This window comes from Ambystoma mexicanum, chromosome 13, assembly GCF_040938575.1.
Source record: "Ambystoma mexicanum isolate Mex_15411 chromosome 13, UKY_AmexF1_1, whole genome shotgun sequence".
Classification (NCBI taxonomy): Eukaryota; Metazoa; Chordata; class Amphibia; order Caudata; family Ambystomatidae; genus Ambystoma; species Ambystoma mexicanum.
Genome location: NC_090938.1, coordinates 480,333,525 through 480,348,285, shown reverse-complemented (window position 1 = coordinate 480,348,285; position 14,761 = coordinate 480,333,525). Strand labels below are relative to the sequence as shown.

The 14,761-nt window shown below is 47.9% G+C and overlaps 1 protein-coding gene across 1 annotated transcript in view; it reads left to right on the top strand.

Annotated features, from left to right (window-relative positions):
* The window catches only part of DCAF7 (DDB1 and CUL4 associated factor 7), a 320,235-nt gene that overhangs the window by 131,890 nt on the left and 173,584 nt on the right, over positions 1-14,761 (top strand). Inside the window, exons 3-4 of the mRNA XM_069634125.1 lie at positions 2,307-2,418; positions 2,507-2,625. Of these exons, the coding sequence (XP_069490226.1) occupies positions 2,307-2,418; positions 2,507-2,625 (231 nt within the window). The remainder of the gene's footprint in view (positions 1-2,306; positions 2,419-2,506; positions 2,626-14,761) is intronic.

The following is a 14,761-nucleotide window of genomic DNA, read 5'->3' as shown; positions in this document are numbered from 1 at the left end:
TTCCACCACAACCCGGAGTCGCTGAACCTGCAGGCTTGGCTCCTGCAGCGCTAGAGTTTGGAGGGTACGATTTACCGGCCGACTGCAGAGGGGTTCTTGCAAAGGCCAGGGCGCCCTCGACTCTCAAATGCTACGGTCACAAGTGGAAGAGGTTCTCTATATGGTGCCGAGCTCAGAAGATCAACCCCCTACGGATTACGGCCCCTCAAGTGCTGCCGTACCTGCTATCGCTGGCAAAGGCTGGGCTAGCCCATGCCTCCATTAATTCATCTGGCGGCAATCTCCAGATATACCAGAACCACAGGACGGACGTCCCTGTGGTCCCATTGACTGGTAAGAGTTTTTGAAAGGACTGATTCGGTCGTTCCCGCCGGTGAAGGCCCCGGCGTGGGAACTTAACGTGGTGCTGACCAGGCTCATGGGGCCCCCATTCGAGCTGATGCACTCCGCACCGATGAAGTTTGTGTCGTGGAAGACTGCATTCCTGGTGGCCATTACCTCCTGGGAGAGATCCAGGCCCTATGCTGCAAAGCACCGTACTTGACTTTCCATGCCTCGAGGGTGGTGCTTAGGACGCACCCCTCCTTTATGCCCAAGGTGCCGTCGGACTTCCATCTTAACGAGCCCCTGGTGTTACCTGTTTTCTTCCCGTCTCCTTCGTCGCCGGCCGAGAGGACTTTGCACTCGCTGGATGTGGCTAGAGCGCTGAAGTTCTACGTGGACCGCACGAAGAGTTTTCGGAGGAGATCACAGCTGTTTGTGAACTTTGGACCTGTGAATCAAGGGAGGCGCTCTCGAAGTCTTCCATTTCCAGATGGCTCTCCGGCTGCATCATGCACTGCCACCGGTTGGCTAACCGACCGCTGCCAGGCCGTCCGAGAGCCCATTCGACCAGAGCGATCGCTGCTATTATGGCGTTCCTATCTGGTGTGCCCCTGCTGGACATCTGCAGGGCTGCTACTTGGAGGTCGACGCACACCTTCACGAGATTCTACTGCGTCGATCGGGATTCAAGGGAGGAGTCCAGGGTCGGCCAAGCAGTGCTGCGCAACCTGTTCGCTTAAGGTGAGCCTGGTGAGGAGGTAAGAGATGCTTAATGTTGAGTTGTTGTATTGCTTAATGTTGAGCCTTTTGCCACCTCCCGTGGTTGTGCATGTGTGTACTGCTATGTATTCTTTTATTCATGAGCATGTGAATCCATGCCAGACCCCATGCTGGAGAAGGAACAAGTTACTTACCTGTAACTGTTGTTCTCCAGCATGGGTCTGGCATGGATTCACATGCGAACCCTCCCGCCTACCCCTCTGCGGCTCTTCACTTGGTCATACTGCCACTTCACGTGCTACCAAATCTGAAGATGGCTGCCAGAGGCGGGGCTTAGGGAGATGGCAGTCATTGGCTTTGGTCAGTATGACGCAGAGATCAGTGACTGGTTACTACTACGAAAGACAGATCAGAAACGAAACTGATACTGATTTTTCTTTACCGAGGATTCCCAGCCTGACGACGGGGAATATTCATGAGCATGTGAATCCATGCCAGACCTATGCTGGAGAACAACAGTTACAGGTAAGTAACTTGCTCCTTTTCTGTGTTATGGTGCTGTGCGCTCTTCGGCACAAAAGCCAGATGTGTTGTAAAATCTGCATCAGTAGCACAAGAAAAACAACTTTACATAAAATGTCAATTCCTGGGAGAGCGTCTACTTTTAACTTTAAGTTTTTGAACAAATTCTTTCCACTTTCCCTGCCCAAAGGTTTGTTTACCTCCTAATTCGGGAAAGGGAGGAAGTGGAGCCTGGGAGAACAGAGCCATCACACGCTGGCTTCTCAATGTAAATAATAATTTGCATTTATATAGCGCTACAACCGTCGGGCATCTGAGCGCTGCTTATTACCCACGGTGTGTGGTGCTTATTTATCAACCTTCGAAGGATGAAAGGCTGAGTTTGGCACTGCCGGTATTTTAACCTGCGTCGGCAGTCTCTGCACGGATTTCAAAGCAAGTGTTCTACTTGCTGTGCTTTCTCACTGGCTAGATGTCTGATCTGTTCTTGTATACCTGCAGTCTTATGAAGGTGCATCTCAATTGTGGTTGTTGAACCAAGAATTCTGGAGTTAATAGGGTGGGTAACTATTTTTCCTGTATAATTAGCTGCTATTTCAATGGAACTGGCAGTTGTCTAACTGAAAGGCTTGATGTTAGACTCATCAGACACAGACACTACTTTGAAATAATATCTATATGCACAGTGCCAGGTTGGTTATTTTAATGTAATAAATTTGCTCTTAATGTTTTTTCTGAAGGTGGGTGAAACAGAGACACGACTGGAGTGCTTACTCAACAACAACAAAAACTCAGATTTTTGTGCTCCATTGACCTCCTTTGACTGGAATGAAGTTGACCCAAATCTCCTTGGTAATGTTTACCTCCAAACACGTTCTATTTGTATGGGTTTAATGATATATTGTGCAATTTTGACTGTTTCCTTATCTTTTTCTCACAGGGACGTCTAGTATTGATACAACTTGCACAATCTGGGGGCTAGAAACTGGGCAGGTGTTGGGGAGAGTTAACCTGGTTTCCGGTCATGTGAAGACACAGCTTATTGCCCATGACAAAGAGGTGACTTCACTCTTCTCCTAATCAACTTGTTTATTTTGTTTGTGAGAACCAACACAAAATGGTATTGCATTACTATGAATATCGATAGTCAGTATGTAATTTCTGTTCATGTAGAATCAGATTCCAATAACAAGACCCAATCGCAAACAAAAGCATGTGTAAGGTCAATTCACTTAGTATAAATAATGTGTGTAGGCTGGAATGCTGCATTAGTTGATGTCAATATATACATTCTCAATAATTCCCCCAGTAGGCATTTAAATATGAAATACTGATATGTATGCAAGGGAATTATAAAGCATGAACCTACCTGAGAAGCAACTGGGCACTGTACAAAGGAGACGCCAAGGGGTTACAAGTAGGGTGCAGGCGTTAGTCAAGAGACAAATAAGGTAATGGTGCATTGTTTATTCCCGATCACGTTGTATAGTAGCAGCCGTCCTATCCTCTATCTTCAATCCACATCTCTTCTCTCAGCCATCCTCTTCAGTCCTCCATCATTCAATTTTTCATTTCAGTTCTCATTCCAGCCTCAGCGACCAACTTCTTCTGACATATGTATAAAATAACATTAACCGCTCTAACTGTGCACTAAATATCTGAGTGCATTTCTTAACCCTGAGCAGGTGGGTGGAGGATTCTTCAGAAGGCAAGACTAGGCTTGAGTGGCGCGATCAGTGGAGCGGGTTTTTCTTTGAGTAGGATCTTCATGTACTTACCAATAACACATATAGCACAAGTGTGAGGGTACAGTATCATATTGCCAAAGAGCATTAGCTGTGTGTGTATATATTTCTGATGCTTTTGAATCTGCTTAGAATCACATGCTGTGCATATTGTCCGACATCTAGTGGTAATCGCGCAGTATTGCATCTTGTCTTTGGAGGATCAAAGGGGGGGGGGACATCGACATGAGCGTGATTGTAACATGATCCCTAATGTGACGTGTAGTGTATCTAAAATCCCTCACGCGCCGAGGTCCCTCAGATTGTTTTTTTCCGCCAAGCTTGCTGGTCGCTCTATGCAGAGCTTGTACATTGCAAAGTTATATCTTCATTATCCACGACTGTTGGTCATTTAGTCTTTGACCTTCCATCGATGGTTACTTCTGCACCCTATGCCGAAGACGCCTGTAGATTTCGACGACTGGTGCTCCGGTTGACTCCGTCGACCGCGTGGCTTTGGCCCTCTGGCCAGGCCTATACAGTAGGGAGAGTGGGGCCCCGGGGTTTGATTCTTTTTAGAATGCATTTCCTTTCACCCCTTTTCCCTTCTGGTCTTGCTATCGCCCTTTACCTAAGAGAGGACTCAATTTAAGTTTTGCCTGTCCTGCAACAGCAGATTCCTGTGGAAGGGCACTCACCGAAAGTGTAACCGTTTCTGCCTCGTGATCACAATGAGCGATCCCGCAAGTCTAGCCAACTTTTTCATCCAAAGACACTAAAAGATCGGGGGACGAAGCAGTGGGCGGCCTATGCCTTGCAGGCCGAGAGTGGTTCCCCCGTGGGCGCAGGCGCCTCAAGTGACGATGATTCAAGCGGCAGCCATGGCTCCGATGTGGAGGCCATTGACCTCTCTGCAGAACCATTAGGTTCCCAAGCGCACGGCCCCAACAGGCGGGCCAACAGTTCTGCTATGGAGAGACAACATCCCGGCGACAGGGGCACAAAAGAGAAAGCGCACAACCCCACAAGGGGTTGTAAGCTTCACAAATTCCTGTAACTGTTGCGCCCTAATACCCTCGGGTCTGGTGCACCTTATAAATAATAGAACAAACAAGCTCCCTCGACCCATTTGTGGAGGAAGCTAGAGACTCCAACGGGCCCGTCGAAGGTTTCATCGACGCCCACCGATCCTCATGATTGGCTGCCCTCCCAGCAACAGTCGTCATGGCATGCGTCTGGGCATTCCACCCATAAGGGAGTCTCTACCAAACACAAGAGTGCCGATGCGCACCCTAAGAGTACGTCGGCACCAAGGGTTTCGGGGGTGCCGCAAACCTCGACCTATAGGTACGTCAAACACTCCCCGATCCACCGGAACTACACAAGAGTCTCGCAGACATTGTTTCGGCGGCTAATAAATCTAAATACACAGAGGAGTATTCAGAAGGGTCACTTCCTCTCTCTAAGACAATGGCTGATAAATCTCGACGTTCTTCAGACTCCTGTCCCCCAGGAGAGCCCTCCAACCTCCAGACCACTCTGGTTCATCCCTGTGGACCAGAGTTAGGTTCTAGGGTTACATGGACAAACTGTTGACGTCTGAGAAATGTATTACCCCAAAAAGACCTAGGGAGGAGGACTCCTGCCATACTCGTTCAAAAGTACAAAAATGTTCCATTCCATGTCCCCAGGAACAAGTTTTAGAATTCTCAGAACCCGAAGAAGTCTGAGGACCCCTATGGTCGGGAAGAAAATCCTTTTGAGGGGACACCAGACCAGTGCCCAGACTGGGGTCAAGAACAGCCAATAGAGGAAGCACCATGTCTTTCCCCCACTACAACTCCAGATTCAGACACCCTTTGTCTAGACCCTCCCTCCTCAGTCAAGCCTCACCCATTGACGATTAAATGGCCTTCAATGCAATCCTTAAGAGGGCTGCAGAACATTTTCAAATTGTCACCACACAAGAGGCAGTACAAGACACACTTTGTGCAAGACATCCTAAAAGAGAACCCCCCCCGTCCCCCTGACAAGTAACGCGATCCCACTGCTTAACTCTATCAAGAAGTGCCTTGCACCACATTGTTGTCCCTATCTCTTACAAGAGCGGTGAACACTAGAGTAGAATACCTTTTTTGCCCCTCCCGTTCTGACCCGCTGTATACCCAGGACCATGCTACTCCAGACTCCCTAGTAGTCACTACTACCAGGAAGAGGACCAGAGTGCCATTGTCTTTGGCAGAGGCACCACCAGACCAGGACTGTAAAAAGTTGTATGCCCTCAGAAAGCGCACCACTACGTCAGCGGCATATTCCACTAGAATTGTCAATAACACTACACTACACTATACAAGTTATAGTGACATAAAATGGAACTTACTTCAGGAGGGCCTACAAGAAGTCCTGGAACCGGTACGATCACACCTGCATTGCGGTTGTCTCAGAAGGGAGACATGTCAACCAAAATATCCTGAAGAACACCTTGAATGCCTAGAAAGACCCTTTCAACAGCGATGAGTTAACAAGGGGCAATCCTTCTCACGTAGACTTTCGCCCCGTGAACAAGTTTGTCAAGTTAGTCAAACCACAAAAGTCCAGAATGACAACCTTGCAGTAAGTAATCCCACTGCTAGCACAGGAGGATTACATGGCAACATTGGACATGGCAGATGCATACTTTCATATTTCAATGTTGCCAGTGCACAGAAATTACCTAAAGTTCTTGATCGAGGACAAGTACAATCAGTTCAAGGTCCTCCCCTTTGGCATTGCCTCAGCCCCAAGGGTTTTTAGAAAGGTACTGGCGGTAGTAATGGCTCATCTGAGCAGACCATCCATCCCAGTCTATCTTTACCTCGACGACTAGCTAATAACAGGGGATTTGTATGGAACATGCCTACAAATACCCAGAAGATGGTAGACAACCTCTTCAATCTGGGATTCTTGATCAACAAAAAAGTCCAGCCTTGACCCCATTCAGGTCAAGCAGTTTCTGGGGTCTCTAATTCGGACCAAAGACGGCCTTGTCTTTCCCTCCAACAAGAGGGTTTAAAACATGCTGTTCCAAATCCCTCACTATGTAGCCAGCCGCGAGGTGACGTACGCAAAGCCATGCGAATGTTGGATGATGGCATCCTGCATTTATCTAGTCTCACATGCATGTTTGCACATGCACCCCATGCAAGACTGGCTCTCCAGCCAATGGTGTCAAGCCAGCAGACAATGGGACGATCTAGTGGTTGTCTCGGCAGCCCTTGTTCTCTCTGCAGTGGTGGTCGAGGGAAAACCTCTTGCAGGGGAAGACCTTCACCACCCCCGCAGTAGAAGCCACAGACTCATCTCTCACGGGGTGGGGAGCTCACCTCCTTAATCACACGGCGCACTGCGTTTGGTCCCCCGCAGTAGCATCCAACCACATAAACCTGTTGGAATTGTTAGTATTGTTCAAAGTCCTGAAGGCTTTTCAGACACACCTGCAGGGAAAGACTGTACTGGTCCTCACAGACAGCACCACAGCCATGTATTACCTGAACAAACAGGGAGCCCACACTCTCCAGTGCTATCCAAAATGTCTCAAAACATATGGCAGTGGGCTCTCAAACGCAAGATGTTCCTGTTTTAACACGTTCCAGGGGAACTCCATCTTCTAGCGGACGTGCTGATCAGAGACTTCCCACTACCCACAGAGTACGATTGGCAGAGAAATCGTCTCCAACGTCTTTGCAGACTGGGGCGTCTCATAGATCGACCTGTTCGCAACTCTAGAGAACGCTCAATGCCCATATTACGCCTCCAGGTACCCGCAGAACTGCTCCAAGGAGAAGAGACTCTTGATAACATGTTCAGGGAAATGTCTGATTTCCCCCCCTGACCCTCCGCCACGCCTGACTCCCCTACTGAACAAAATAGTGAACAAGATGCACCAGGAACCAGTCACTATGATTCTGGTGGCCTCGATGTGGGCCTGCAAATTCCCGTTTTCTCATCTGATGGCAATGTCAGTCTCCCCCGCGAGGAAGCTGCCTTGCCTGTACAACATGCTGTCACAAGACAACAGAGACTCTACATCTATGCCAGCAAACTCTCAACTTAGCAGCCTGGCTCCTGAAGTAGAGTTCGGACACCTCCACCTTCTTCAAAGATGCATGGACATACTTAAAGAAGCACGAAAACCAAACGCAAGACACTGCTACTCCAGCAAATGGAAACGCTTTGGGGTCTGGTGCAGTACTAAAAGCATCAATCCTATTGAATGCTCACCAACACATATGGTCCTGTACCTAGATTGAGGCTTGGTTTTCAATTCCTTAAAGTCCACTTAGCTGCACTTTTGGCTTACACCACGTCTCGTAAAAGGGTTTTGTGGTGGAAAGTTCCAGTTGTCAAAGCTTTCATGGACGGGGTTAAGACTTCATAACCCAATCTCCAACCCAGCTCCTGGATGGGACCTAAATGTGGTATGACTAATGGGGTCTCCATTTGAACCTATGCATATGTCATGGTCATCGGGCCAAGAACACAGACCGGGCCCAGTTGGACACAGTCCTGGCGTCTTTGGCGCCAGGCTCATAAATAACAGACAACAACAAACATTTATTGGGGACAAAATGCTTTTATTGAAAGCATAGCACCTCATTCCGGGAGCAAAATGCATTGAACATGGACACTTTCATCACTTAAAGCAGCCCCATGTGTACTCTGGGTTGGGGCTGCTATTCACTGGGTTGCCTGTCATGTGCTGACTCACTGGGAGTGGCAGGCAAGCCCGGCCTAGTGGGCATGTCCACGCTGACAGCTATATAAACTGCTCCAATCCATGAGGCAGACGCTAGATCCCATCAACAAGTGCCCCTGTTGGAAACAGCAGGACGGAGAGCTCACTTAAATAGTCACCAATTGTCGCAGTCCACAGCCTATCCACAGGGGGACAGGGAAAACTGACTGGGGTGATCACATTCCTGGGAGGGCTGCAACCGTGCCCCAAAGCCTCCGCAGAGACCAGGTGAGCGTTCCTGCATAAGGCTTTCCTGGTGGCAGTCACTTCAATAAGAAGAGTTGGTGAACTGCAGGCTCTTTCAGTCTAGACCCATTTGTCACGCTTCACAAAGAAAAGGTGGTCCTGCGCACTCACCCACGATTTGCACCTATGTTTATTTCAAAATTCCATGTCAACCAATAAATGAAACTACACACCTTTTTTCCGGAACCCCACTAACGTTGCGGAAAGAAGTCTCCACACGCTTGATGTGAGAACAGTCATCTACTATCTTGGAAAAAACAAGACCACTTAGAAAGACAAATCAGTTTTTTGTTTCAGTGGCAGCTGGTAGAGAAGGGGATCATGTCTCTAAATCAGCAATTTCAAAGTGGATTGTAAACTGCATCACACTGTTTCACTCTTGCCAAGAGAGATCTGCCTTTCAAGCCTGGAGCACACTCTACTCAGGCAGGGCACTGGGGCTTCCATAGCATTCATTGCAAATGTTCCTCTTGAGTCCATTTGTAAAGCAGCAAGCTGGAGTTCTGAACACACTGTACAAAACACTACTGCCTGGATACACACTCTAGGTCTGATTCTCCAGTGGGACAAGTGATACTAAGACATCTCTCACACATCCCACCACCATCTCTACGTACTGCTCACTAGTCTATGCACAGCATGTGATTCTAAGCAGATTCGCAAGCATCAGAAGACATGCATTACTTACTGTAATAGCATTTCTGATGATTGTATGTACTTGGATTCACATGCGCCCCCCCTTCCTCCACTCTTGGAGTAGAAGCAACATAGACATCTGGACATAGACATAGGCGAAGTGGAGGCAAGTGGAGTTGTCGGGAGTTGCTACTCTGCTTATCTGCTGGATTGTGCTGCGGTTTTGCTGGAAAAGTAAAGTTTCGATGCAGCGTTGTGCCTTTAAGAAAATCAAAGCTTGGCAGCTGCTGTGTTCCCCCGCCCCCCCCCCCCCTCCCCTTCTACGAACTCTACTGCTCCCAGTCTATTAAAACCCACTTCCTCTGCAAAGCGTAGTGTAGGAAAGTGGAGTTGTCAGGAGTTAGTGGGAGTGCAGAGCCTGGAGGGTAGCGTCTGGTGTCTGGTGACCGGAATGAGACCTGACCCTAATCCTCCGAGAATGCGCCAACAGGTGGGGGGGGGGACTGCTATTGGCAATGGCGGCTGCTTGCTTCAAAGAGAGGACGACTTGGACGTCATAAAAGACCTTGTTGTCTGTGATTTGGGGGAGACTGCCTATGACAAGGAGGGAGTGACAAAAAGGGGGAGGAGCAGTTGTGAGGTGATCCCTGTTTTGGATTTAAGTGAGGCGAGAGTGTTGGTGCCTCAAAATCAACTGGGGAAAAAACCTCAATGGATATATCTCCACAAATGAAGAATAACAAATATGCTACGGGAGTTGAATTGGTAAATGATTTCAGGGCTCTCAGTCATTACCTAATGGTGAGTTGAATACCTATCTGCACAAAACTCCTGTTACAGTCAAAGCAGATGAGGATAAATCCAGAAATAGGAGATTGGGCCTGTTATCCAGACACTTTTGTTACAGTCGAAACGCAGGGCTGCAGTGAGAATGTGGGGGTGGCAGCCCACTTGGCCAAGGAATTGGCCGAATTGACAATGAAAATTGCCCGACCAAAAACATTTGAGTCTGTCCAGAGTTAATGATTGTTTACGAATTCTGGATCAATCATTGCTGCAGGTGGATTTAATTGTTGCGAGGCTCGCGATTGAAGGGAGATGCCCCCCGGCTGCCACCAAAGAGGAACGAAAGTTGGGGGAGATGATCCTTCCCATGCAGCAAATGAGCCGACTCTCACAGAAAATGAATAGTGAAGTGGAGGAACTCCAAGAACCAACAAACTCCGTCCATTGTGAATATGGTTAAGGGTAAAGTTCAATATAGGCCAAGGTTTGCAAATTGGGACTGATGAAGAAAGGGAGGATAAGTATTTGAGGGATCAGGTTCTAGTGCCTCATCCACTTCAGTGTCTTCTTCGTTTGAACGTCCGGATTCTACGAGAAGGAAGGAGGGGAGGAAGGGTGGCCTTCTTGGTGTGGAGGACAAGGCGCACCTTCAACAGCTCGTGATGGCATCATTAACGTCTTTAATAGCCTCATACAGCTTTGTGAAGGGCGATAACAGCCTTCAGGACCATCTTGCTCTAATTACTGGTATGAGCAGCAAATTGGAAACCTTAGCCAGCAGAGTAGAGATAAGGCTTGATAAAGAAGCTGAAACCGCTGCGTACTGGGCAAAACCGACTGTGACCTTGCTCGGCAAGAAACGACGGATAAGACCTTTATATGATGGAGGCTGTAGTCCAGGACTGTAAATGGATTAGGGCCCACTTTAAGGATTCTTAAAGAACTAGCCCTACTCGATAAGCCCCAGTAAGGGTGGTAGATCAGCAGGAGTCTAGAGAGGTAAATGATGGAGATGAAGTGGTGGTGGTGGCGGCCCTGGATGCCCAAAACTCAGTGTTCCAAAAAAAAAAAAAAAAGTTGTCTTCTCAGTATTCAAACCACAAAAGGTGGGGGAAGTCAACAAAATACTGGAGGGGGTCGGTAGGGAAACCACCCTCCTAAAGAAAAAAATCAAAAAACATGCCACGAAAATCTAAAAGGAAATCAAATGGATCCAGGGCTTTCCTAAGGCACTTAAGCTCTCCTCCTGTGATGCGCGATGGACAATTTACCGGCCCCCAAGAAGGCAAGGAAAGAATTGACCTTGCTGGAAATAAAGGCAAATACTGAACTGGCAAAGGCTCCAGAGACAGAGAAAGAGGTTGAGGTGTCTGAACCCCCTCTATGGATCTTAGTGATATAATTGAAGAGATCTAATTGAAGAAATTGGAAGAGGATGAGCGGTGGAAGGAGGTGAGCATCCCTGAATGGGAAAATATTGAGTCAAATCGACCATGTCCCTAAGCCTCCAGCTAAGATTGATCAGAATCTGTGAGGAAAACAACACTTGAAGTGCCACTCAAAAACTCTGCTGTGTTTAAAACACTGGAAGACAAAAGAAAGGGTTGTTTACATTTGGCCCCCTATTAAGTCTCGTAAAACATCAAGGAAGGAAACGTCTGAGGAAAGGATTTAGGGGAAAATTGCCTGGAGAAAGGAGGAGAAAAAGACAAATGAGCAGAAAAGCTCAATCTATGTTATGTTGAGGGGATTGTGGCATGGTCTGATATGCCGGTGTTATGCCAGTGTTAAACAGACAGAATGTTTTGAGACTGATAACTGCATTCAACCTGCACATAAATTTGCCTCAAGGGACATTAAAATTGTGGAATTCGTGGGTGAGAAAAGACGGATTGGGTCATTTTACACTTGAACTCACAATCCAAGAAAGACTTGGTGCTGTCACTTGGACATTTTTGCGGCTGGGATATGAAATGAGTGACTTCCATCTAAAAATCAAAGTAAATTGGAGAGCAACAAATATTCCCAGCGAAAGGAAGAAGACGATCTCAAATAATTTGCCCCATAAAAATAGCGCAAGGGAAAGGAAACCACAGAGAAATTAAATGGAAGAAAAAGTTCCATATATAAGGAAAGATCGCACCCCATTGAAATTTACAATTTCAAATCAGGAAAAAAGAAACAAAAGGAAACCACCAAAACTAGATGTGAGCAGGAGTGAGGAGAGCTTGTGGGCTAGTTTGGCTGGAGCACTAAGTAGTCCCCGAGCAGATTAAATTCAAAATGTAAGGAAGCAGGGTCCCTTGAAGATCGGCTGCTGGAATACTAGAGGTTTTCGGTCTCCATTTAATGAAAAAGTCCCTGATTTGGAGCTATTTGAAATTGTGTTCTTCCAAGAGACTTGGCTTGAGGAAGCTGCCTCAGTGTGAAGGATATGTAGCCTTCTTAAATCCGGCCCCCAAGGGAATAACGAGTTGTCCATTTGCTGGCCTTCTAACTGTAATCAAGATGGAATCCGGCTGGAGTGTTACAACAATCAAATGCCCTAACCCATATGTCCAGATTCTCTTTTTGAAACAAAAGGAGGATGCTTCAGAAACATCACTGTTGCTAATTAATATCTATTGGCGAGTGAACATGTTGATGAAGTGATGTGTGAATGGGATGAGGTGAAGGTTGTTTTCCGATCTGCTTAGAATCACATGCTGTGAATGGTAACCGCAGAGTGTTGCATCTTGTCTTTCGGGGACCGAAAGGGGACTTCGTCATAGGCGTGTCTGTAACACTATCCCTATTGTGATGTGTAGTGTACCCAAAATCCCTCGCGCGCAGTAGTCCCTCAGATTGTTTTTTTTCCACACAGATTACTGGTCACCCTATTGTGGAGCTCTTTCATAACAGACTTTATCACCTTGTCTATTGACTTTGTCGATTATCCCCTGTAAGTCATTTCGACAGTGCTTCCTGTACTATGCCGAAAACTGCAGTGGACTTTCAATGCCTGCGATCCGGCGGCAGAGCCTTCCACGTGGCCGTGCCCTCTGGCCGGCCTACACATTAGGGAGAGTGGGGTTGGGGTGGCCATAACATTTCAGCTATGTCTCTCCTCTTTCCCCCTCTTTACCCTCTAGTTCTGGTCATCGCCTTTATTGCCTTTCGCTATGGAAAGGACATCATTTAGGTTCTTCCCCTCATGCAGGGCCAGATACCCTTGGAAGGATGAGCATGATAAAGGGCAGCAATTGTCTATCCATTGACCACCACGAAGCGCGGTACACGGCCTGAAAACACCTGTGCCCTAAGACGCATAAGGAGCGCTGTGTTAAGCGGTGGGCGGCCTACAGCATTTTGCGGGCTGGATCTTCTTCCCCCACCGCCGCAGCCGCCGAAAGTGACGGGGGGTACTAATGATGACCAGGCATCCGTGTCGGATGCCATCGACCTCACGACGGACACTCGTAGGTCTGCCACACCCGTCCTTGACGCGAGTCACACTATGGGGGAAAGACCCGGCGACGGGGGCGTTCAGGATCGCTACACTAACACATAACCCAAGCACCAGTTTCGACAGTAATGTCGAAACGGGAAAAAGCACCAACAGGACCACCGAATGTATACAGAATCCTCTGATCCTGAGGATCAACAGCCTTCCCCGCATCCGCAGCAGCGTCTTGCGACTGGGCCTTCTAAACCGAAGGGAGCTACCTCTAAAACGCATCCGGCAGTCGAAGCGTGCTTAGTTGACGCTCCGACGCCCCCTAAGGCCCCGGTAGGAGAAAAATCTACCGCTGGGCCTCCTAGTCAACCCGCACATCGCCCGCTTTGTCGAACATCTCTGAAAGCATCACTAGGATTGCTTCAGAATTGGGGCTGAAGGAGAGGTCTAAAGAGATGACGAAGCGCAAGGAGCGGCCCGGGGACGCGCCAAAAGATGCGCCACAACGCCCTGATGCTCGCGAGGACTATGTGGCGAGTCCTGTGCCTTTGTCTAGCTCTATGGTAGACAAATTTCGGCAACATGCTAGAACATCGCCCTACAGCCCCCCCTAACATCACGACCGGTAACGACAGACTAGGCTGTAGACTCCCGACTTTACTTAGCAAAATGACCAAGAATCCTACAACTAAAACCACTATTAAAAACATCATTGCAAACACTGTTCCACTCAAAGGAGCCTTACTCAACGTTAGATACATTGTGGCCCACCCTACGGAAATTGCCGATATCATCCAGTCAGCAGACTTGGACTTCCTTGCTACCACAGAAACCTGGCTTCATGCCGCAGCAGGCCCCTCTCTAACCCTTGCGGTTCCACACAACTACTCCATCCTCAGGGCCGACGGACCTAATGCCCTTGGAGGAGGTGTAGCACTTATATTCAAATCTTCACTTGACATTGGATCTGTGACCTCCCTTCCTCTAAATTCCTGTGAACATCTATCCATTAAAATTCAAACCACCCCTAAGAATACTATCACCCTGTAATTAATATACAGACCCCCCTGGTCCCACAGGTTCCTTCGAGGAAGACTTAACCTCCCTCATAGCTGAAAAGTCTAAACCCCTATAACAGAATATTATTCTAGGTGACTTTAATCTGGGATAAAATGATCCTCACGACACGCCAGCATTCTCCCTGGCTAATGCACTCTGCAAACACAACTACACCCAACTTAACACCATACCTACACATCAGAAAGGCAGAACCTTAGACTGCATCGCTGCCCACAACTGTAACATTATCTGCAAGAACCCCCAACCACTTGTATGGACTGACCACTTCCTCATTTGACATTAGCACTAATAACCCTCACCACAAACAGTGCCCACCTGCACCAGCATGTCTGACGCGAAACAAGCTGAATATCACCGCTGAAGCCCTCATCCCACTAGTTCTACCCACCCTAAACATGATCCCTTACACCTCGAACCTCAATCTACTAGTAGACACCTATAAGAATGCCATGACCAAAGCTATCGACCTTGTTGCCCCTCTAAAACTACGCAAAGGTAAACCTAAAGCACATC